This window comes from Podarcis erhardii, assembly GCF_964252035.2.
Source record: "Podarcis erhardii genome assembly, chromosome: 7".
NCBI classification, from domain to species: domain Eukaryota; kingdom Metazoa; phylum Chordata; class Lepidosauria; order Squamata; family Lacertidae; genus Podarcis; species Podarcis erhardii.
In genome coordinates this window covers 59,329,847-59,350,697 of record NC_138511.1, presented here as the reverse complement: position 1 = coordinate 59,350,697, position 20,851 = coordinate 59,329,847, and the positions used below count along the sequence as shown (strand labels likewise).

The 20,851-nt window shown below is 44.2% G+C and overlaps 2 protein-coding genes and 1 long non-coding RNA gene across 6 annotated transcripts; 1 reads left to right on the top strand and 2 right to left on the bottom strand.

The window, feature by feature from the left end:
* Window positions 1-3,247: 3,247 nt before the first annotated feature.
* On the bottom strand, window positions 3,248-5,727 carry LSM10 (LSM10, U7 small nuclear RNA associated). 3 transcript variants are annotated; one of them, XM_081872222.1, is made up of 2 exons: window positions 5,629-5,727; window positions 3,248-3,977 (listed from the first exon to the last, which is right to left on the bottom strand). In XM_081872222.1, exon 2 carries the CDS (start codon window positions 3,955-3,957, stop codon window positions 3,586-3,588), a length of 372 nt encoding a protein of 123 aa, XP_081728348.1. In that variant the 5' UTR covers window positions 3,958-3,977; window positions 5,629-5,727; the 3' UTR covers window positions 3,248-3,585. The 3 variants fall into 3 exon arrangements, with proteins under 3 accessions (XP_081728348.1, XP_081728350.1, XP_081728349.1); XM_081872224.1 differs by having other exon boundaries at window positions 3,248-3,970; window positions 5,629-5,687; XM_081872223.1 differs by lacking the exon at window positions 5,629-5,727 and adding an exon at window positions 5,161-5,300.
* Window positions 5,728-5,872: 145 nt separating this feature from the next.
* On the top strand, window positions 5,873-17,187 carry LOC309347557. Its single transcript, XR_014158975.1, has 3 exons — window positions 5,873-6,096; window positions 6,526-6,776; window positions 16,893-17,187. It is a non-coding gene; the product is annotated as an uncharacterized lncRNA (long non-coding RNA).
* Window positions 7,732-20,398, bottom strand: OSCP1 (organic solute carrier partner 1). Of its 2 annotated transcripts, XM_081872219.1 has the most exons (11): window positions 20,166-20,398; window positions 17,679-17,708; window positions 12,857-13,011; window positions 12,320-12,487; window positions 11,678-11,758; window positions 11,417-11,520; window positions 10,988-11,116; window positions 10,829-10,898; window positions 9,713-9,852; window positions 9,205-9,268; window positions 7,732-8,317 (listed from the first exon to the last, which is right to left on the bottom strand). In XM_081872219.1, the coding sequence occupies exons 1-11, from the start codon at window positions 20,275-20,277 to the stop codon at window positions 8,168-8,170; spliced, it is 1,203 nt and encodes a 400-aa protein (XP_081728345.1). In that variant the 5' UTR covers window positions 20,278-20,398; the 3' UTR covers window positions 7,732-8,167. The 2 variants fall into 2 exon arrangements, with proteins under 2 accessions (XP_081728345.1, XP_081728346.1); XM_081872220.1 differs by lacking the exon at window positions 17,679-17,708 and having other exon boundaries at window positions 20,166-20,395.
* Between the last annotated feature and the right edge of the window lie 453 nt (window positions 20,399-20,851).

Genomic DNA, 20,851 nt, shown 5'->3' with positions numbered 1-20,851 from the left:
AGCCTTCCTTAGTACTGCCGGCATTAGGGGAAGTGGGGCTGCAGTCACCAAACCTGACTTGAGCCATCTGCCAGATTTGGAGACCCTTTCTGCAAACAGCTCTGTGTTCTGGGTGTGCAACTCCCTCCTGCTATCATTGGCAGGGGTGCTCAGCACCGTTTGGAAATAAAGCCAGGCTCTTCCCACGCTTTGTCTAGTGCTAACTGAAGTGGATAGAAACCACTTTTTTCTAGAAGTTGTTGCAGCAGCCAAGAATCCTGAATTATGAGCCAGTGGTGGTGCGCTGGTTAGTGTTGGACTAGGACCTGAGAAACCAGGGTTCGAATCCCCACTCGTTCATGAAGCTCACTGGGTGACTTTGAGCCAGTCACTTACTCTCAACCTAACCTACCTCACAGGGTTGTTGTGGGGATTAAATGAGGAACGGGAGAATCATGTAAGCACCTTGAGTTCCATAGAGGAAAAGGTGCAATATAAATGCAATAAATAAAAACATATACCACGTGTGCAGTCTGAGTAGAGACCCACAAAATATATGTAGCTGCAAGCAAAAAGTCGGGAGATGGTTCAGCATATCCAAACTAGTTAGCATAGCAAATATGGAGCACACAGAATTCCATGGCCCTCATTGGCTCCTTAATGTGATGTGGCCAAGATGCCACTTTTTTGTTACCAGACAGACACACCAACATGTGCCAGGCAGCCTCTACACAACCTTTGATTCACTTTGTAAACTTGCACCTGCTCCATCAGGTGAAGGGGATGTGTTAACATTTCCTGCAGTACAGATGAGTCACGTGCATGAAATGGGGTGAAAGTGTAGCTGTGGGGCCCACATTGCTGCAGCATTTAGCACACATTAAGATGGACGCGGGTGGTGCTGTGGGTTAAACCACAGAGCCTAGGACTTGCCAATCAGAAGGTTGGCGGTTTGAATCCCCGTGACGGGGTGAGCTCCCGTTGCTCAGTCCCTGCTCCTGCCAACCTAGCAGTTCGAAAGCACGTCAAAGTGCAAGTAGATAAATAGGTACCGCTCCGGCGGGAAGGTAAACAGCATTTCCGTGTGCTGCTCTGGTTCACCAGAAGTGGCTTAGTAATGCTGGCCACATGACCCAGAAGCTGTATGCCGGCTCCCTCAGCCAATAAAGCGATGAGCGCCGCAACCCCAGAGTTGTCCGCGACTGGACCTAATGGTCAGGGGTCCCTTTACCTTTACACAAACATTAACTCTTTGGGGCTGTAGATTTTGGGAAGAAAAGCAAAGCTGGTGCAGACAGGCAGGCTGTCTGCTGTGTCCTCAGTGGCCCTGGAAAGCTCTGAATCATCAGCCCAAAGGCATTTAAGTCCAGCTCCTCTCCTGTGCCAGTTACCCCTCAACATGTGCTAGGCAAGTCAGCAGACTTGGCAGGAAGAGCAGCTTTCAATGCCTGCTGGAGGAAGGAGGGGATGCTGCTCTTTCATCTGCCTAGAGAGTAGCTGAACTAAATGGTGTGAAATAACAGGTGGCCTGTTGCCAAAACAGTACCTCTTTTGTGGGGAAGGTGGTGGAGAAGCTGCAGAACTGCAAGTGTTCCTGGATGACACTGGTTATCAGGATCCAGGTTTAGGCCTGGTTTTGGGAATGAATTTGCCTTGGTCACCTTGGTGGATGACCTGTAATGGGAGAAATATGGCGATACATGGCCCTGTTACAATTGCTTGGTATCTCGGCAGCTTTAGATAGCATTGGCCAGGGTAACCTACTGGATCATCTGAGTGGGATGGGTAATGAAGACACTATATTAGTGGTTCCACTCATACTTGCTTGGTTGTGTCCAGACAGTAACACTGGGTAGGCGACTGCTCTTTGACATTGTTCTGGCATTGATATACAAAGCCCTGAGCAACTTAGGCCTAACATACCTGAACTGTTATATTCCAGCTTGACCACTGAAATCCAGAGGGGTGATGTTATTTGTCCCCCCATGTTACAGACCGACATTTAGAAACTAGACATTTAGCACCACTGGTCACATAACCTCTGATGTACCTGCTTACTCTGCGCCTTGGAACCTGACTTCTGTACCAAACTGACTTATGCATTAAAACCTTTGGAAGAAATGGTGTTGAAAGTTCTAGTTCCTCACCCAGCTGAGAGCCAGGACAATCCCCAAGCACTGCTTATCCATGGTGCAAACCATTCTCTCATAACAAAAGAGCCATAGTTAGCAGCAACCTGCCTCATAGTACCTGTTGCCCACTTTGGAGTGGGGCTGCCAGTTCAACTAAGTAATGCCCATGGGTGAAATGCAAGGGGGAACTGAGCAACAGTTATGGGATGTTAGTAAGGTTGCAGCTGCCCTCCTCCATTATTTTCAGAAGAGAAGGCATTACAGTCTACACATGTGCTTCTGGCACAAAGAGACGATGCCCAGCAGCTGTATTATGAACTGAATGCACTCTGTCAGATGCAACTTCAGATCAAACAAGAGGATGAGTGAGAGAAGGGCTCAATGACGGGTTTATGCTTTGCAATTCTTGGGCATCTCCTACTGGAAAGATGTGATGCAGCAGAACTAAGAAAGCTCTCTCTGCCCAAGGTTTTGGAAAACCACCACCATTAGTCAGCACTGGGCTAAATCAGAATCCTACAACTCCAATTAGTCCCACCCAGCATGAGCATTAGCCAGGGATGATGTGAAGTGTAGTCCAGCCTCTGGAGGGCACCAGGGTGGAAAAGGCTAGGCAAGATAGACCAAGTTCCTGATACATGTTCATATTGCATTATTGAGGTTCTAGAGCCAGCGTGGTGTAGCGATTTGTGTTGGACTAAAACATGGGGGACCAGGGTTCAAATCCTCACTCAGCCATGACATTGGGCCAGTCACTTCTTCAGCCTAACCTACCTCACAGGGCTGTTGTGGGGATGAAATGGGGGGAAGAGTATATGTCACCTTGTGCTCCTTGGAGGAAAGGTGAGATATAAATGTATGTAAGTAAGTAAGTAGGTAGGTAGGTAGGTAAGTAAGTAAGTAAGTAAGTAAGTAAGTAAGAAATAAATAAATAAATAAATAAATAAATAAATAAATAAAGAGTCAAACTCTGTACAAGGACTGAGTGCTCTCTCCTTTGGAATTTAACCGTGGCTCAGCTGCTACTTTTCTCAGCCTGCAAATCCTTGTTAAAGAGGGATGATATGAGGATTTTCAACGTACAAAACGCTGCTGGTTGGTCTGGTGAGAAACAGTTTGTAAAAGGAAAGTGGATCTTAAAATTTTGTAAACAGTTTATTTGGAAAAAAGAGGCTGAAGAAGGTGAAGAGAGTATTAGTCCACAGAAAGCAAGAATCCTATTTGTTGCTAAGGTCAGTTGTATTCAAACTTATTCTTACAAACAGACCTAATGACCACTTCCCCTTTCTATAGAAAAGTTTGGTGAACTCTTGAACTCAGGAAGTGCAGCCAGGTAAGGCATCTAGAAAAATCAGGGAGGGTTGTCTACAGGTCACTTCTAATCTCAGTCCAGAAAAATGTGCTTCTTCATCAGGAGTACAAGCAATGTCAGGCTGAGGTTGGGGCACATGGCAAATCCAGGGCACTAGCCTGCTCATTTGTAGCTCTGCTTAAGGAACTCCTTCCTGCCCCTGTCTCGGCCACCAAAAGTGCGAACTCTGTGAATGAGCTGCAGCTGTTTCTCAATGGTGGCCGTGATGTCCATGTCATCAGGGATGTGGACGTAGCGGACGTTCCTTCCCGTCACAAACAGATCATCCAGCCAGGTGGAATGGCCACACCGGTCAGTGAACGTCGCCTCGGCCAGGCGGATGTTCATGAAGGCGTCAACATTGGTGATGCGTCCCACAGCCATGCTCTCGTCCCGCAGCTCCACAGTGGTGACGTGTCCGTGGAGGCCCTGCAGCAGGATGACAAGGCTGTTCTCCGAGATAGTGCGCTCCTTCACGGAGTGGCTGATCTCCATGGCGTGGCACCACCTGATGGCTGGAACAGAAACAGGAGGAAGAAGAGAGTTCAGTGAGTTAGCCCCATTAATCGCTTTCTCTTGTGCTATATAGAGAACGGGTCTGTGCTTGCTCTGTGCCAACCATGGAAATCAGCTCATGATTTTAAAATCACAGTTCTTGTTTGTTTTGCTTGGAGAGTACACAGGTGAAACCTCAAAACCCAAACTGAGGCTCTGCAGGATCTCTAAAGGCACCTAAGCAAGCTTCAGTACAGAACTCTGTGTGTTGGTTGGCCTCTCCTTAGCAGCCAGGCAGTAAGAATCAAAAGGGGCTGAGCCCATGATCTATCATCTGTCCCAAAGAATCTGCACATGCCCAGAGGCTAACTGCTCAGCAATCAAACATTCTCACTTGGAAGGAGCAGCAGTAGAATAGCGAGAAAGCTGAATTTCTTCTCTTTCCCATAATGTATTTATGTATACCGTATGTGCTTCAGTGTAAGTTGCTGCAAGACCTGTTTGGTGACAAGCAACTAGTAAGTTTCGTACATAAATGAAAATAAATAAATGGCAGACCTGGTGCCAGGGCCACTGAGAGAGGAACACTGTTATACTGGGTCCAGACTCGAGCTTTCTTTCTTTCTTTCTTTCTTTCTTTCTTTCTTTCTTTCTTTCTTTCTTTCTTTCTCTGTGTTTTTTAAATTGAATTTAACACTTGTAGAAGGAAAGCGAGGAAGCAAAATGTGTGGGCATTTGAAGCAATCACTATTTGAAGCAATTGCTTTGTGATAGGAGCCTATTCCTGCTTTTCTGTTTTTAGCCAATGAGTACAGTCACAGCTGTGACCCATAAGTGCTGTGGGCAAATACATACACAGAGAAGAACCCTCAAACTTGGAAGCCTTTAAAAAAAAGGATTGGGCAAATCAGTGGAGAAGGCAGTGGATGCTTCCTACCCATGATGGAGGCCAGGCTCTGCCTCCTCAGCCTGAGGCAGATGTGTTTCTTAACGCCAGCTGCTGGAAACAACAGGAGGGTGTGTGTGCTGCTATTGCCCTCCGGTCCTGCTCTGGGGTTTTCCCATTGGGGGTATCTGTTTGGCTACTGTGAGATGAGGACACTGGGCTAGATTGGCCCCCTATGTCTCAATCTAGCTGCAGCTAGGCTGTTCTGATGTTCTTCTGTAAAACAACTTTCAAGTGGCCCAAAGAGTCCCTCTCGCCAAGGAGGTGGCCTTCTAGTGGGGAAGAGGGCCCGATCCACTCATGGGGCCTGCTGGGCCGCAGGAAATCCTGTGGGCGCAGAAAGCAAGCAGGCAGGCAGGCAGGAGAAGCAGACCCAGGGACTCATGATAGGGGTCCCCAGCATGAGCTGCCCCGCATTGGTGTAGCCAAGGGGGGCAGGTAGGGGCAGCTGCCCCCTTCAATAAAAATAAAGGAAAATACATGGGGGGGGGCAGAACCTCTGTTAGCTAACAAATGGCCTGACCCCCCACCCCAACAAAAATCCTGGCTACGCCCATGCGCCCTAGGCCTGCTCCTGGCTGCCTAACCCTCGCTCTGTCTCGCTCTCCGGCCTTTTGCTCCGCTGCCAAAGCCAGGGAAGGGGAAAGGGCAGCTCGTGGCGGCTCCTGACCCGGATCGGGTCCCGTTCAGAAGAGGCGCGCGCAGCGGAGGCTCCGCTCGCCTACCTGTCTTGGATCTCCCGCCTCCTCGCCCAGCGCAAAAGCAGAAGCACGCGTGCGCAATCGATAGGGGGCTTAATCAGAGACTTCGCTCCTCATTCGCCGGTTCTAAGCCCAACCGGAAGAAAGTGGAGCAGCCCCATTGGCTAGAATGGAAGAAAAGGCGGGGCTCGAAGTGGGGGAGGAGAAAGCTGGCTTGTGATTGCTCCGTTGTTTCCGCCCGTAGCTGGTGCGCTCGGAGATTCGCTTTCCGCCCTGAAAGTGACGCGAAGAAGCCACCTAAAAGCTGGAGAGGTTGTAGTTTCGGCGGTGTCGATGGGCTCCTTTGCTCCAGCTCAAAGCCGCCTTAACTCTCAACTAAGCATGCTCAGAATTGCCGGTATCCGGGTGTGATTTTACGAATCACAGTAACATCAGGGTGCAATTCATTATTTTGGAGCAACCCTTGTTAAGCAGGGTAATGCTTCCTGCCCGGTAAACATGGATAAGATTTAGTTAACTACACATGACGAGCTGTGTGTTAAGCTGCATTTTTCAAATTTAAAATGTTTTAAATAAACACATACAGTTTTTATACACTATTCTTTAATGGTAGTAATGGATTTATAATTAGCTTATAATAAAAGTAGAACTATCTTCTCTAATAAGCAGCTTTTGTTCTGTGCAAATAGGCTATATCTAGTTCATCAGAAGCGGCTTAGTCATGCTGGCCACATGACCCGGAAGCTGTCTGCGGGCAAACGCCGGCTCCGTTAGCCTATAGAGCGAGATGAGCACGCAACCCCCGAGTTGTGTGCGACTGGACCTAACAGTCAGAGGTACCTTTACCTTAGTTAGAATCTATTTGGGAGTCCTATGCAAACTCACTTAAGAGACTCATCAACCATTTTACCAAACCTGCAGGCAGTTCCATCAGCCTGATGACGAACATCCTGGGTCAGGACATCGCCAGCACTCCATGCAATAGCACTGGTGATCACACGCTTGAGATGGTAGACTGTTTTGTCTATCTGGATTTCACCATAACCAGCAGCCTCCATCAGTGCTGAGCTAGACAAGCATATTGGCAACACAGCTACGACAATGTGATGCTAACATCCCATACCAAGATAAAGGTCTACCATACTTGTGTGTTGAGCACGCTGCTTATGGAAGTGAGTCATGGGCAACTTAGAATTGTCAGGAGCGACTCCTCAATGCCTTACATGTGTGCTGTGACAGGAAGCTTTTGGGTATCATCAGGGACGTGCTCTATGGGAAAATGGCTACAGGCACCAGGCCTGTTGGCCAACCAACTCTGTGTTACGAAAGATGTCTGCAAACGTGACATGAAGGCTGGCAGCATTAACCCCACTGTGTGGGAATACCTTGCAGAACACTGGAGTGCCTGGAGATAGACAGTCAGGTTGTGTATCCATAGCAGTGACCAGAGGAGCAAAGACCACTGGGAAGAGTGTAGAGAGAAGAAACGCCATAGTGTATCTGCACCAGCACCACCAGATGCCTTCATCTGACCCAGCTACAACAAAATGACTCTCTTGTATTAGTCTCAACAGCCACGGCAGGTGCTGCAACCATCCAATAGATTAGCTTCACCCCCCAAAGGCACACTCCTTCACTGTCTCCTGAGACAGATGGATGCCAACAACAATACTTAAACCATGCTGTCCCACAATCAGAATTGTCAAGGTTTTTGCCAATAGGGCTGCTGTGCCTTTAACAGCTGCAAAAGCAGCAGAAATTCATCAGTGGGAGAGGCATCTAGGGCAGCCTTCACAAATCTGGTGCCCTTCAGATGCTGTTGGACTACAACTTCCACCAGCCCCAGTTGTAGTTCAGCAACACCTGGAGGGCACCAGGCTGATATAGGGAAATAAACAGTGGCAACTCTAGTAAGAGTGTTGTTTCTCTCCTCTGTCAATGTATGTCTACGGGGATTTTCAGAGCTTGCAATCCTCTACACACTTACTGGGAGGAAACCCTACTGAACAGAGGGGGATTTGCTTATGAGTAAACTTCTGGACTTGGCATGTGAGGCGGTGGGTTATCACAGGGCAGGTGGGGTGGAGAGAGCCTTAAAAGGTAAGTGATAAAAAAAGCAAAAGGACATCTTGTTTCTGGTCTTTATTGCTGCAACTAAAAAGACCTTGGTTGCAACACCATTAAAAACTTGGTCCCCATAAACAAAATGAAGGAACTGGTCTTTCTGCTCGTGTTATAACACACTCACAAACTTAACTAGTGATATAACACAGTTTGGACCTTTAATTAGGAAGCCTATAGAGGAAATCTGTGTATGCATACAGGACATAAATGCCCACTTTCTTTCCAGATGCTCCAGCTTGTAACTCTGGGAGGCACAATCTAGGTCCTTATTAGCACAGGAATGAAGCTGCTATTTGACCATGACCCCATTTCACCAAAGCCAGAGACAGAATTGGTCAAACACATCTAAGCAACATCCAGCCTTAGTGACCCAACAAAAATGGATGACCTTGGTAACTGCTCTGTTCTACAGGAGGCTGGCAGCCAGGTGTTCTCCTCCTCAAGATGGGAGAGACTTGCATTCATGCTCAGCATCCAGCTCATCCATCATTGCCAACAAGTCAGCACCCTTGCTGATCCTCTCCTTTGGTTCTTCTGCGACCTCGAACTCTCCCATGATGCGAGCCAGCTCCTCATTCCGTTGAGGGTCCTATTTAAAAGAGTCCAATTGGTTCTACTTATGGGAGAACATAAATCATAAATTTGACAATTCAATACTTTATTTTCAGTAACCAGCTTTAAAAAATCAATTTAACCTCAGTTGCCAGAAGCAACAAAACAGTGTAGTTTTGATTTTAAGAGCATCAAAATGTTCCTCTGAAAATCAAAAGGAGCTTTGACTGCTGTGAGGGCAAGCAAAGAGCATTCTTGGTTTTCAAACACCAAGTTCCAGGTACATAACACACACCTCATATGAAACTCACTACCACAAGATGTGGCAATGGCTACTGGTCAAGTTGGCTTCAAGGGGACTAGACAGTTTTTATGATTATCAATAATAAATATTAAAAGCAAAAAGAAGGAAACTAGACAAATTCATCAAAAAGCGCAAGTTCTCACTGGTTCTATGGAACTTGTGTTTTCAAAGGCAGCACACCATCTAAGATGCAGGCAACAAAGATCACTAGAGTGCTTTTGTTTTGCCAGGTTCTGACCAGACACTGTTCGAAACAGTATGCTAGGATAGAGAGGCTCATGTACAGATTCAGCAAGGTTTTTCTCAGTTATATTCACAGAATGTGGTGGTTTCTCTCCCCCACACTCCCCATGTGTTATCTTCTTTTCATCTTTTATGCAGGCTGATCAGGCAGAAGAGAGATTCTGCCATGCAGTCAAGAGTTCTGCGAAACTCAAATGCTTGCATGCCCAACTAAAATTACCTCCCCCCTATCCCAAGTTCCTTACCTATTTTATTTTCTGGAAGTAACATAGCAACAAACATCAATACAATACACTTCACCAAATGCACATTCATTTAGTTTGAAAACTATTCAGCTTACTCTCGAAATGAGAGGCTAGGGGGCAATGACTGCATACCTTGTCTGCTTGTATGTTGATAACTTGATACAATAATTCCTCTGGGCGGGTCAGTGCAGCATGTCTTGAGGAAAAAAATAAAGAGCTGTCACAGAATTGTAGAGTTGGAAGGTGAGATGAGAGTAATCTAGTCCAACCCTCCGTGATGAAGGAATCTTAACTAAACCAGCCATGATTAAATGCTATTCATTTGCAGATAGAATGCTACAAATGCAATCTGTTTGGTAAGCTGTAATGCCTCTAGCAGCTTTTCACATATCTCACTTGTTTGAATTTTTAATGAATAGCAATTCCCTGACAATTGCTCCCCATTGCTGCATCTGATGAGCCTTTTCTGCAATACTGGTACTAATTAAAGAAGGTTCTGCAGCAAAGGTTCCCAAAAGGAAGGGGGGGTGTCATGCAAGGGCTTCAGTACGTGCCTCTCACCCACGGATTGATTCAACTAGATGGCTGAACGGCCAACTCTCACCCACACCACCAATAAAGCAAGTGAGACTGATCATACTCTTCTTCCTCATCTGTGGTGAAGAGATTCAGCCGGAAACCAGCCTCGTTGCCAAGGGGCTTCTTGATGTCCAGGCTTCCCATGAGTCTGGCCAAGAAGTTCAGCTCTTCTTTAGCGAGAGGGTTTGGAGCAGTATTCTCCTACATGGAACAAGAGTGGGTCTGTTACACAGAGAGGCAACCAATGGCAGTATTGGAAGCTCATCAGTTCACAAGGGTTGTGGCCTCCTAGCACTATAAAAGCTGCAACAAAGCGGTCTGCTGGGGGCTCTGGCATATTGGTTGAAAGCAGCTTTGCAACTGACATTTTTGAAATTGGGAGATAAAAGAGCGTACTGTATATGGTTGTAGCCAAGTATGTTCTGGCATGGAAATTAATGTGCCTGGGATAGGCATGATTGTTGATTTCAATGAGCCTTCTTTGAGTATGATTAGCATTGGATACAACTTATGCACATATCATAAAATAACGTCTAGAATAATCTATAAAGCCAGCTCATTGCTCCAGAGGTTATCGGTTATCTCCACAGAATTGATGGCAGCAACATGCAACTTACAGAATATGAATTACTGGGGGTTATTTTGGTGTGAAACTCATAATTAAGTGGACATCTAAATATCTCTCTCTCACTCTGGAGATCACTGGGACGAGATGTTTATGTGTGGCCTTGGCTCAAAGTACTCTCTGCCCACAATAGTCTCTCAGCCCTCAATGCTCTTAAGCAAACACCTACACTGGCTTATAGAAGTTGCATTCAGCAACAGACACAACCTGATCAAAAGAAAAGACCAGAAAAAACAAACTCCAGGTTGAAAAGATATGATAAAGGATGCTCTGTCTGAGAAAAAGGGCATCCAGAGAGAAGGACTGATTATATTACTAAAGGATACAGGATCCTAATCTGAAACAGAAAACATTTAGGTAGTAAAGTGGTTTTCTGCTCAGCACTACTTAAGAGCAGCCCTCTCCAACATGGCGTCCTTCAGATATTTTGGACTACAAATCTCACAACCCCTAATCACTGGCTGTTTGGAGCGTTGGGAATTGTAATCCAAGAACATCTGGAGGCACCAAGTTGGGAAAGGTTGATTAAGAAGGTTGACTAAAGATACTGACCTTTACACGAGATGCCAAATTTTTGGCTGCCCCCGACATGTCTGTCTCTACAGGCCGACTGATGCTGTATCTAGAGGCAATTGGTAAAGGCTTATAGTAGACACAAAGGAAAACTGCAGAGCCCCCAACTGAAATGTGACTTTGCATTTCATGGCTTACATGTTTGTTCCCAATTTGATTACTCTGTCTCCATAGAGGTCGAATGAGCCTTCTCGATATGGAAGCTGGTAATTTCCACCACTGACGAACTCAGTCCTCTTAATTTCATCCCCTTTACTGTTGAAAAGTCTGAAAAATGCAATATTGATGCACTGTGGTGACTTCTAGTGCTTTTGTGAACAAGGAAGAATAACCCTCTGTCTCACAGAACAGCTGGGAGAGTTAATAAAGGGGAATTTGCTGGCCTAAGGTAGTACACATACACTCTTTCCTCTACCCCCAGCAGGTTTGTCTCAGTCAGATAACCCATACAGCCTGGCACTAGGGATTCTCCTTAAGATTGGGATAGATGGTTAACTAGGTGCAGCTCATATATCTAGTGGCTATATGGAAAAAGCAGGGTGCAAGGTAGAGAGGTCTAAGATTCACCTGATGAGCCCTGGAACCTCTGTTCCCCAAGGAACTGGACCAGAGGTTGGCAGTACAAAATGCCCATTTGAGTTCTGTACTTTATCTTTGAGGAGGATGGAAACCTGTGGAGGAAGCACAAAACTTTGTAAAGTGGTCTTGCTTAGAAAGAATTTCTGCCCAAGACCTTCTTATTCCTGTATCACATCATGCAACTTCACCCAGGGATCCTTGCTCTTCTATCACAAGCTTCTGATGTGTAAAAATGAAAAAGCCACCCACCCTGATGTGTATGTCCTGGAAGAAGATGAGCAATGTCTGCCGGATGAGCTGAAGTTCGCCAGCAGAGAGAGAGCCGTATGTCTGCGGAAGAAAATCAGAATAAATCCTTGCTGCTGCTTTAGCATTATTCAGGTGTATGATTCACATGGATGTTTAAGTGCTTCCTCATAGCTGTGGGCAGAAAATTATTTCCATTTTGGTGACAGGCAACTGAGAAAGAGCAACTTTCCCTGAGGACACCCCAGTGGTTATTTAGTTGCTGCTGGGATTTTAAACCAGATCTCCCAGATTCAAGTAAGCTTAAATAGAAATCTAACCCCCAGTAAAACATGCTTCTTTTATGAAATCATGAATCCATTTCAAAACTTTTGTTACTTTTTGAATATTATTAATATCAGTACTGCAACACTGATATAACCCTGGTAACGAGACATGCTTGCATTGTATTTTACTCAGTTGTCTTATTTCTGCTTTCACTGGTGAAATCTCCAGACTTACAGTGCAGCAGCTTGAAGGGAGAGCACACTACACAGTAGAAAACCAATATGAGGGCATGCTCCAATATGTTTTGCCTTCGTATCATTTCCCCCTGTAATTGTACATACATTTGAATAGAATCTAAAAGGTATGGTGTGCTCTTACATCAATGAGTTTCCTAAAGGTTGCATCAACCTGGGCCAGAGTTTTGGGTGCTTCATAAATGAAATCTTTGATAGCATCCAGGTGGTTGAAAGTGATGAGTAAAATGTCTTTGGGCCGAGGGCAGAGTAGAACTTGGTACTTGAATGCCATGGTCATTAGATCGTAGAGCTACAAAGTAAGGAAACTGGAATTAGTTAAATCACAGAGCCCAGGCTGAGCCTTATTAGATATTAATCAGCTGTCTTCTTGTGCAGTTGGCTGGATTTTATTCTGTGAGCCACCCTAATAGGAGCCTGTGCTTGGTTAGACCTGTCTTGATATTGCTCTAGTTGTCACTGCTGTTTCATCGCCTTCAGCTCCCTTGTCTACCTAAGCTGCCATTCTCCCCTGATTCAGCTGTCACTTTCCTTTATCCCCCAATTTTTCCTGAATGTTAAGTGTGAGAATCCTAGTTCCATTTAATGACAGCACTTGTTGACAAAGAGTTACCTGAATTCCCCATAAGACATTGGGGGAAACAGAAAGGTTCATACTCACCTTATCCATACTGGGTGCATTCAGTCTCATGATTGAGGCATGAACCAGACGCTCAAAAACTGTCCTCAGGGCCTTTCTTGAATAGAGCTCCTGCGGCTTAAATAGCTCGTCCATAAACTTTTTATTGAATATACCCCCTATGATGTCATTCATAACTGAAAAGACAAAAGATTCAAATGTATCACAAATGGATCGGCTTTGCTTTTGTTTCACAGGAAGACACAGACAGTTATAGCTGAGGAGAGACTTGCAAAGGCCACTCTCCAATTGAAACACACCATGCCCCACAAATGTCTTCTGTGCGAAGCTGTGATCCTCTCCAAATCCCCTTCAGTTCAAGGAAACTTGCACAGAAGCCATTCCCAGCCTTTCTTACCAGTGACTTCTCCAGTGCTGGTAGAGATACAGGATCTGGAAACGGTTTCTTTTCTTAGTAATGAGACACGGTTGCCCTCCTTGAAACTACTGCTTCCAAATTCAATAAATTCCAACAGTAGAACAGCAGATTATGGTAATCTGAAACAATTCGTCTTCTTTTGCATTTGCAAACTGCATCCATTCTTTTTCTTCTGCAAACATTTTATAGAGGCTCCCGAATCCATGGTAAGTAATTTGAGGTAGAAGAGAATCACAACACCCTGTCCCCCATTGTTTAATCATTTGCAGTTGGGCTGATAACCACAACCAAATACTGAGAAGTACATAAAATGATTGAAACAATATTCAGATGTAGTGGTCAGGGTTACTATTGCCAGAGGTACTACACCAGTAATATTCAAGCACTAGATGTTATTTCTTTTACACTCAATACCCAGTAGTTGTGCAGGCAGAGTTGGCTACAAAGAATCTCTCATGAACCATAGTAGGTATCCCTACTGCTAAGAAAATGATATTTGGCCATGTAGATAAGTCTTGAACATTGGAGAGAATCACTGTAAAAACCAGTCTTAGAAATGACTGTGTACCTGTGTACAGAGAAAAGGTTAAAATATTTCACCAAAATGTCAAAATTCTCCATTTATCAACTCCAGATCTTAGGTGCCTGGGATCTTCCTAGTCAAGCTGAAATTAAATACAGTTTCCTGTATGCGTCCTAGCTGCTACAGAAACCATATTCATGTGGACACCAATAAAGTCTGAGTTTAAAAGGTTTCGATCCTGATCTGTTGCCCAGTACTGTCCCTTCCACACACACCCTGGTGGAAGTGGACAAAGGCAAAGTCTTCTGATTGTCTATGCCTTCACTGGAAGTTTTTAAACAGAGGTTGGATGGGCCATCTGCCAGGGACTTTTTTTTTTATAATTTTTTTTATTGAGTTTCATTTGTCACACTCATTCAAACACAAAAAACAAGAAAAAGCGAAGCAAATGCATTTGAGAAGAAAAACACAAATGCAACTACTCACTAAGTATCTTAACAGAAAAATTCAGAAAGAAAAAAGGCACTTAAAAGTGAAGAGAAAAAAAACCACATCCAAAGAAGAAAAAAGCAAACGAAAAAAGAAAAAAAGAGAAAAACTAATACATAAAAAGAATCTGACTTCCTTCCCTGCTGATTTCGGATTTCTACTTTTAATGGTTTGGTTTTAACAGCTGGTATTAGTAGATGGTTTATGCACCGGAAGTTTTATAACTGACCTGCTATAGTTGGTAAGTTTCCTAATTTATCTTCAATATAGACCAAAAAAATTTTCCAATCGTCCTTTAACTTTGCATTTTTTTGATTTCTAATTCTTTGCGTCATTTTTGCCAATTCAATAAAATCATATAATTTTGTTTGCCATTCCTTCACCGTGGGTATATTTGTGTTTTTCCAATTTTGAGCGACTAGTATTCTGGCTGCTGCAGTTGAGTATTGAAATAGAGTTTTATCTTCCTTCCTAATTTCCTCTCCGATGATTCCTAATAAAAAGGCTTCTGGTTTTTTGGGGAATGTGTATCTAAGACATTTTTTTAACTCACTATATATCTGGTTCCAAAATTTTTTCATTTCCTCACATCCCCACCACATCTGCCAGGGACTTTTAGAAGTGATTCCTGCATTGCAGGGGGCTGGACTAAATGACCCTTGGGGTCCTTTCCAACTCTACGATTCTGAGATTCTATGCCCAGTCACAAAGTCTTTTCTAGCTCCCATTTTCATTCTCCATTGTGCTAAGTAACAGCAGTTGTTCAATCTAGTATCCAGCAGGTGTTGCTAAGCACAGAGAGACTAGGATGGATAAGCAGAGCTTTTAGTGATGCAATTCTCTCTTGACCCGCTCCAATGCAATCCTTAACAAAGCTGTAGTAAATTCTCCTTCAGTGTATGCTTCTAAAGAGATTTGACAGAGTTCTGCTTCTGTGCTTCTCTGTCAGCCCCAGCCAGGAAAATTCTCTAGTAGTTTGGAATTGGACAGAAACATGATCACACCAAATAGTGACCTCTGACATTTTGCACTGTATTCGTGTAACTGAATGAGATAGTACATTGCGTCACTGTCCCAAAATATAAGTCACTAGGGGTGGTAGAAGATTAGGATGCTTACCAGCCAGTTTTCCTCTCAACCCTCAGGGTGGCACAGGGTGTTTGGTGCCAGGTGAGTGACTAAACTTTGGGTTGGTAAATGAAAGTGGAGAAATCCTGCATTGCTCTACGATCCACACCAGAATCCTGTGGTGGAATTGCTTTTTTTCTTTTTCACTCCTAAACAGTTTGGTTTATTAAGCCACCACCAATTAAGACTACCTAGTACAGTCGCTATACACAGCATTTAGGGTAGCTATTAGCCATAGGTGGTTAAGACTTCCTCCATACCAAATCCACTGGTCTGGCCTCCTGTGACACATAGGCAAATGCAGGTGGGCTAAAATTCAGCCACTAAACAGCATTTTAAAAAACGACTCCCTCGTTCCCTCATTTACCTACAGACTGCTATGCATCTGAGCAATAGAAACAGAGATCTTGTAGCATTTGGGGATTATGTTTGGTTACACAGTTTACTTGGGGGGGGGGGGACATACCTGGTGGTTTCTTCAGCTCAACCCACTCCAGGTATTAAGCATGATGCAGAACAGCACGATGCAATCTAAAGATATGCAATAATGCCATACTAAAGCAGCAGCAGTAAATTTTGGGATTTAATGAGGAAAGTTGTAGATTAAAAGACATAGTTCAAGGCAGAGAACCGGTGACTAATTCTGCAGTACAGCAGGAAGAGAGCAAGAACCACGGGATACACTCTACCTCCATACTGCTCATAGTATGCTTGTACAGCCGCTCCTTTGCCAACAGAGATGTTCAGCAATCAGTTGAGCTACTACCTAAGATGAATTTTCCAATAAGTTTTTTTTCCAAGGCACTAGTGAATTATTTTTATGTTTCAGGATCATTCCTGCCTGTTTTTAAAATGCAGAAAGCCCTAGTCAAGCATTCACTTGTTCGTCAATTACACCTGCTACAGAAGTGTTGATGCAGCCAGGAACACTATGCAGCTCTGTGTATGTACAACATGCCACTAAAATGCTGTCAGTCAAAATTTTAGTCATTAATCAGTCAGGTTTTTACAGGAGTTCACCATCATTAGAGGTTCCGCTTTGAGGTTTCATTTACAATCGGTATATAAATTTTGTTAGAGTAATAAAATAAAACCACTGCAATCAACACACAGAAGGACTGTAGGCAGTTCATAGGCTTTAAAAGCACATCCTAATACATATGTGCACCATGACAGTCTATTGCATTTATGGTTTGTTCTTAGTTCCTGTGCAGCTATAGCAAAATCTTTCAACTCTGTATGTTGCCTGATTCATTTAGACAGACGGCAGATGACGGTTGTGGTGGTTGATGGGTTAAAAAAAAAAAGACTTGGTCAATTGACTAATCCAATATTGTTAAATGATGGTCAAGTATTTTCAAAGCATTAATATTAAAGCAAGACAGTTATCAACCGATTTGAAACTCATACCAATTACAACAAAATTGGATAACTTTCACTTTAAAAAGGGGAATGAATGATTTATTTTTAATACATATTTATTTTGGCTTCTTCTCCAGAAATTGAGGGCAGTCTGCCCATCCCTCAGTGTGTTCTCACAACACACCTGTGTGTGACTTAACCACAATCGCCTAATGACTTTCTTGGCTGAGTGAGGATCTGAATCTGGGTCTTCCTAGTCCTAGTTTGACACTTTACTCATCAATGACTGCTTCTGCTCCTGTTTGCAACTGCCTGTTAAAGAAGGTAGCCTGTTTTGATGTGGAGTTTGTCACTAGCAAGCAACCCTCGTGCCTGCCCCTGCTAACAAATGATAACCTAATCAAATAAAATAAAAAATGACAAGTTGCCATATTCACAATGGTATTCTTGAAATATTTGATAATATGTGACCAGAGTCAAATAACAGGCAATCTATCTTGCAAGCAGAAGGTCCCAGGTTCAATCCCCCATCTCCATGTAGGGCTGGGAGAGACTCCTGCCTGAAATTCTGGAGAGCTGCTGCCAGTCAGTGAGGACAATACTGAGCTAGATGAACCATAGTCTGACTCTGTATAAGGCAGCTTCCCAGGTTCCTAACAGTTGCCTAGCATGCCAACACTACTATGAGTTACTTAAAAAGTCATAAGAATTGACCAACGAGGGTTCAATGAATTTCTTCCAGGATTTGCTATAAATGTGGTACATAATGTTGTCAGTTACCCGAGCTCCATAAATATAATGCTGCTGGTCTGAAGGGATCTTCCAATAGTATCCCAGAAGATACTGTGTGTGCATAGTTTGGAATCTCAGTGAAAAAAAACACAAAAAGCTCTTTGTGCAGGGGGCTAAAAATGTTACAGTACCTCGTCTCCTGTCCACATCAGTCCATTCATCTACACGAAGCATAAAACAGAAAAAATGACGGGTCAAGTACTAAGAACAATAAACTGACAAGCAGGATGAAAGAGGGGAAATAAGTAAAAAAGAATCCAACAGTATTTAGTACCCTGCTGTATTAGAGCTGCAAAGCAAAGGAGAGGAGAGCTTTCAACTAATATTTTAAAGTGGCAAAAAATAAAAAAATAAAAGCCACAATGTGTGGAGGGTAGGGGTGATATACAGGCATTATAAAAATGGACCTATGACACTTCTGTAATCTCATTCCACACATTGTGGGGGGAAGAGGCTTATTTTCCCAGCATAAAATTTGGTGAAAAGGCAAAGTATTGCAACAGCTGCACAGCCTTGATGTGGAGCATTCACTTCAAACAAATGAGATACAACAGAATTAATTGCACTAACTGCTCAAAATGACTGTGCTGACTGCCGAGCATCCTCAGATCCACATAGATGAGTTACTGTGCTAGAGCAACTCCAATACTTCTGAGCAAATGTAACCTGTACAAAACCATTGCCTCATACCTAAGTCTGCAGGGTAGAAAAAAATATGATACATGCATGCTGGATCACCAAGAACATAACAAGATTTGTTTCCCACCTTTCCTCTTGAGTTCAGCCACTTGTCCAGTAAGCTGTATGACGAATTGAACTCATGCTATTTACCAGCCCAAGATTTAAACACATGCATATCAGTAGCTTGGAATTTTAAGCGTTTCTGCAGTAGAATTAGTATACTATAGGATTTGATGCTGGTGCCTAGAGAACGGAAATCTTTTTCTAGTCCTGTTCACCTGCATCTGAATGTCAACCATGACTTACATTATTATTTTTTCTTTTACATTTCCTTTCAATGTTCTGTTTCTAGTACAGCATGCCCTCAACTTATATGAGGGTTATGTTCCAGGGATCACACCTAAAGTCAAAATCATGTAGTCAAAATATATTGGGTACAATGGCAGGTGGGATTGCCAAAGACCCTTTTCCTGGATGCCTGTCCCCTTCTTTATTTTTATCCCCCCAAGTGTGTAAAGTTGAATAAGTTAAATTTGTGTAAGTTGTGGGTACCTTGTACATCAGAAGCAACATTCACCTTTCAATGCTAGCCCTATATGCTCATGCCCAAGAAGAAGAAGCAAAGCTATTCTTCAAGTACCTAGGAAGCAGATCAGACAAACCTTCCCCCCTCACCTTGAAATGGTGGGGCAATTGTCCATGAAAGATGCTGTTCTTCCAAAATGCTCTGAGGGACTACAAAGTGTAGCATGACTGCAGCTCCAAGTGGGAGGGAAGGGTCTCGACATGTTCACTAATGGGTAGTGGCATACTATGGCAAAGGAAATTGTGGAATCCTGCAAAGGACTTATTTCTAGAGAATTCCATTAGAATGCTAAACATTTCCAGCATTCAGCTCACCATGTGGAAATATTCTCCCCTCTCAATGTTCCCAAGTACTACTAATGTGGCAATGTCTTCAGAAATATTGATCCTAACAAGGTTACCAATCACTTTAAGACATAGAACTTAAAACTGTCTGCACAAGTTGTCATTCAGATATGGTGGCAGAACATTATAAAGGCTGTTTAACATTCAACATCATTTTATTATTGTATAAAGATGCCTGGTCAGAATATTGTAAGTCACCCAGGAGGTTGTAATCTGTGACAGGGGGAAGTACATTCCTCTGATCAGGTGTACTTGGATTTGCCTACCTCAACAGGCATTGGGAAATGTACACCCCTCCTCAAGAGGTCTGGAGGGTGGCAACACGAGAACTGGCCTTCTCTGCAGTGGCTTCCTGCCTGTGGAATGCCCTCCCCAGGGAAGTGTGCCTGGCACCTTCATTATACACCTTTAGGTGCCAGGCAAAAACGTTCCCTTTTAAGCAGGCCTTTGGTTGATCTAATTGATATCCTTTGCCTTTTTAAAATGTGGCCCTTTTTAGGGGGTGTTATTTATTTTGATTACATATATTGTGGTTTTCGTGTTGATCTTTTGTGTGAACCGCCATGAGACCTCCGGGTATAGGGTGGTATATAAATTCAAAGAATAATAATAATAAAGACCCACGTTGTAAGTGGGCAAGATACAAATCACACTAATGTGTGCAAAGCCTTCCCTAATTTGGTGCCCTCCAGATGTTTGGGGCTACAACTCTCATTGGGCCCAGCACCATTCGGTCGTAGTCCAAAACATCTGGACGAGACTCATGTTCGGGAAGGCAGCAGATGCGCGTTGCCGAAAAATGTTCCTCACAGCTTCGGGCAGGGCGTCTTTCACCCTCGTCGTGGCACTCGCCCCTCCCACCCCGAATAGCCGTTATGAGGAACTCAATCACACCAGCCCCCTCCCCCACCCCGTTAAATGACACCCTCGCCCCGCGTTGTAGCCGGAGAGGAAAGGTGTGTGTGAGTGTGAGAGAGAGCGCGGTATAGGCGGGGCCCCTCCCAGACCTTGGCGCGCCTTGTCTCCCGGGATGCTTTGCGCGCGCAGCCGCTGGTCCACGATGTAGAGCATCTCCCCGCCCAGGTTGAGGACGAGCAACGGCAGCGTCCTCAGCGACATGGCCGCGGGACCCGCACTCGGCCGGGCTTCCGTCCAGGAGACAAGCTGTGGCTGCGACTCTGATGGCGGCGGCGGCGGCTGCTACGACGGCAGCAGCGGCCCCGTTGCCTGGACAACGCCACCGCCAATCGGAAGGCTGCTTGCTGGCAGGTGTCGTCTCCTTTTAAAGGCGGATCTTAGGTCTCCGCCCACAACTTCCCTAGATGGGCTTACGGCCCGCCGTCTCATCCTCTTTCCCGCCCTCTCATCTTCGGGCCTATAATCGAGACGGAGTCGGATGTTAATAGGATGAGCTTTTTATTGGCGCATGCGCAGCTCAGGATGCAGTGTCCAGTTCTGGCCCCGCAGGTCTGAAACACACAAGGAAAGTGGGGAAGATATAATAATAATAATAATAATAATAATAATAATAATAATAATAATAATAATAATAATAATAATAATAATAATAATAATAATAATATTTATATCTCGCCTATTTAGAAGCTTCAGGCGAATTGGCAAAAATGACCGGGAAAATCAGAGATCAAGAGGACCATAAATTTACTAAAGGGGATTTTTTTTTTAACTTACT

Bases quoted from the DNA above. Each gene is read 5' to 3' on its own strand.
- LSM10 (XM_081872222.1), bottom strand. From the start codon at position 3,957: ATGGAGATCAGCCACTCCGTGAAGGAGCGCACTATCTCGGAGAACAGC.
- OSCP1 (XM_081872219.1), bottom strand. From the start codon at position 20,277: ATGTCGCTGAGGACGCTGCCGTTGCTCGTCCTCAACCTGGGCGGGGAG. The intron at 17,709-20,165 runs GTCTGGGAGGGG...TGCTTCGTGTAG, and splicing joins GGGAGACAAGGCGCGCCAAG to ATGAATGGACTGATGTGGAC. The intron at 10,899-10,987 runs GTAAGCCATGAA...AATTGCCTCTAG, and splicing joins ATCAAATTGGGAACAAACAT to ATACAGCATCAGTCGGCCTG.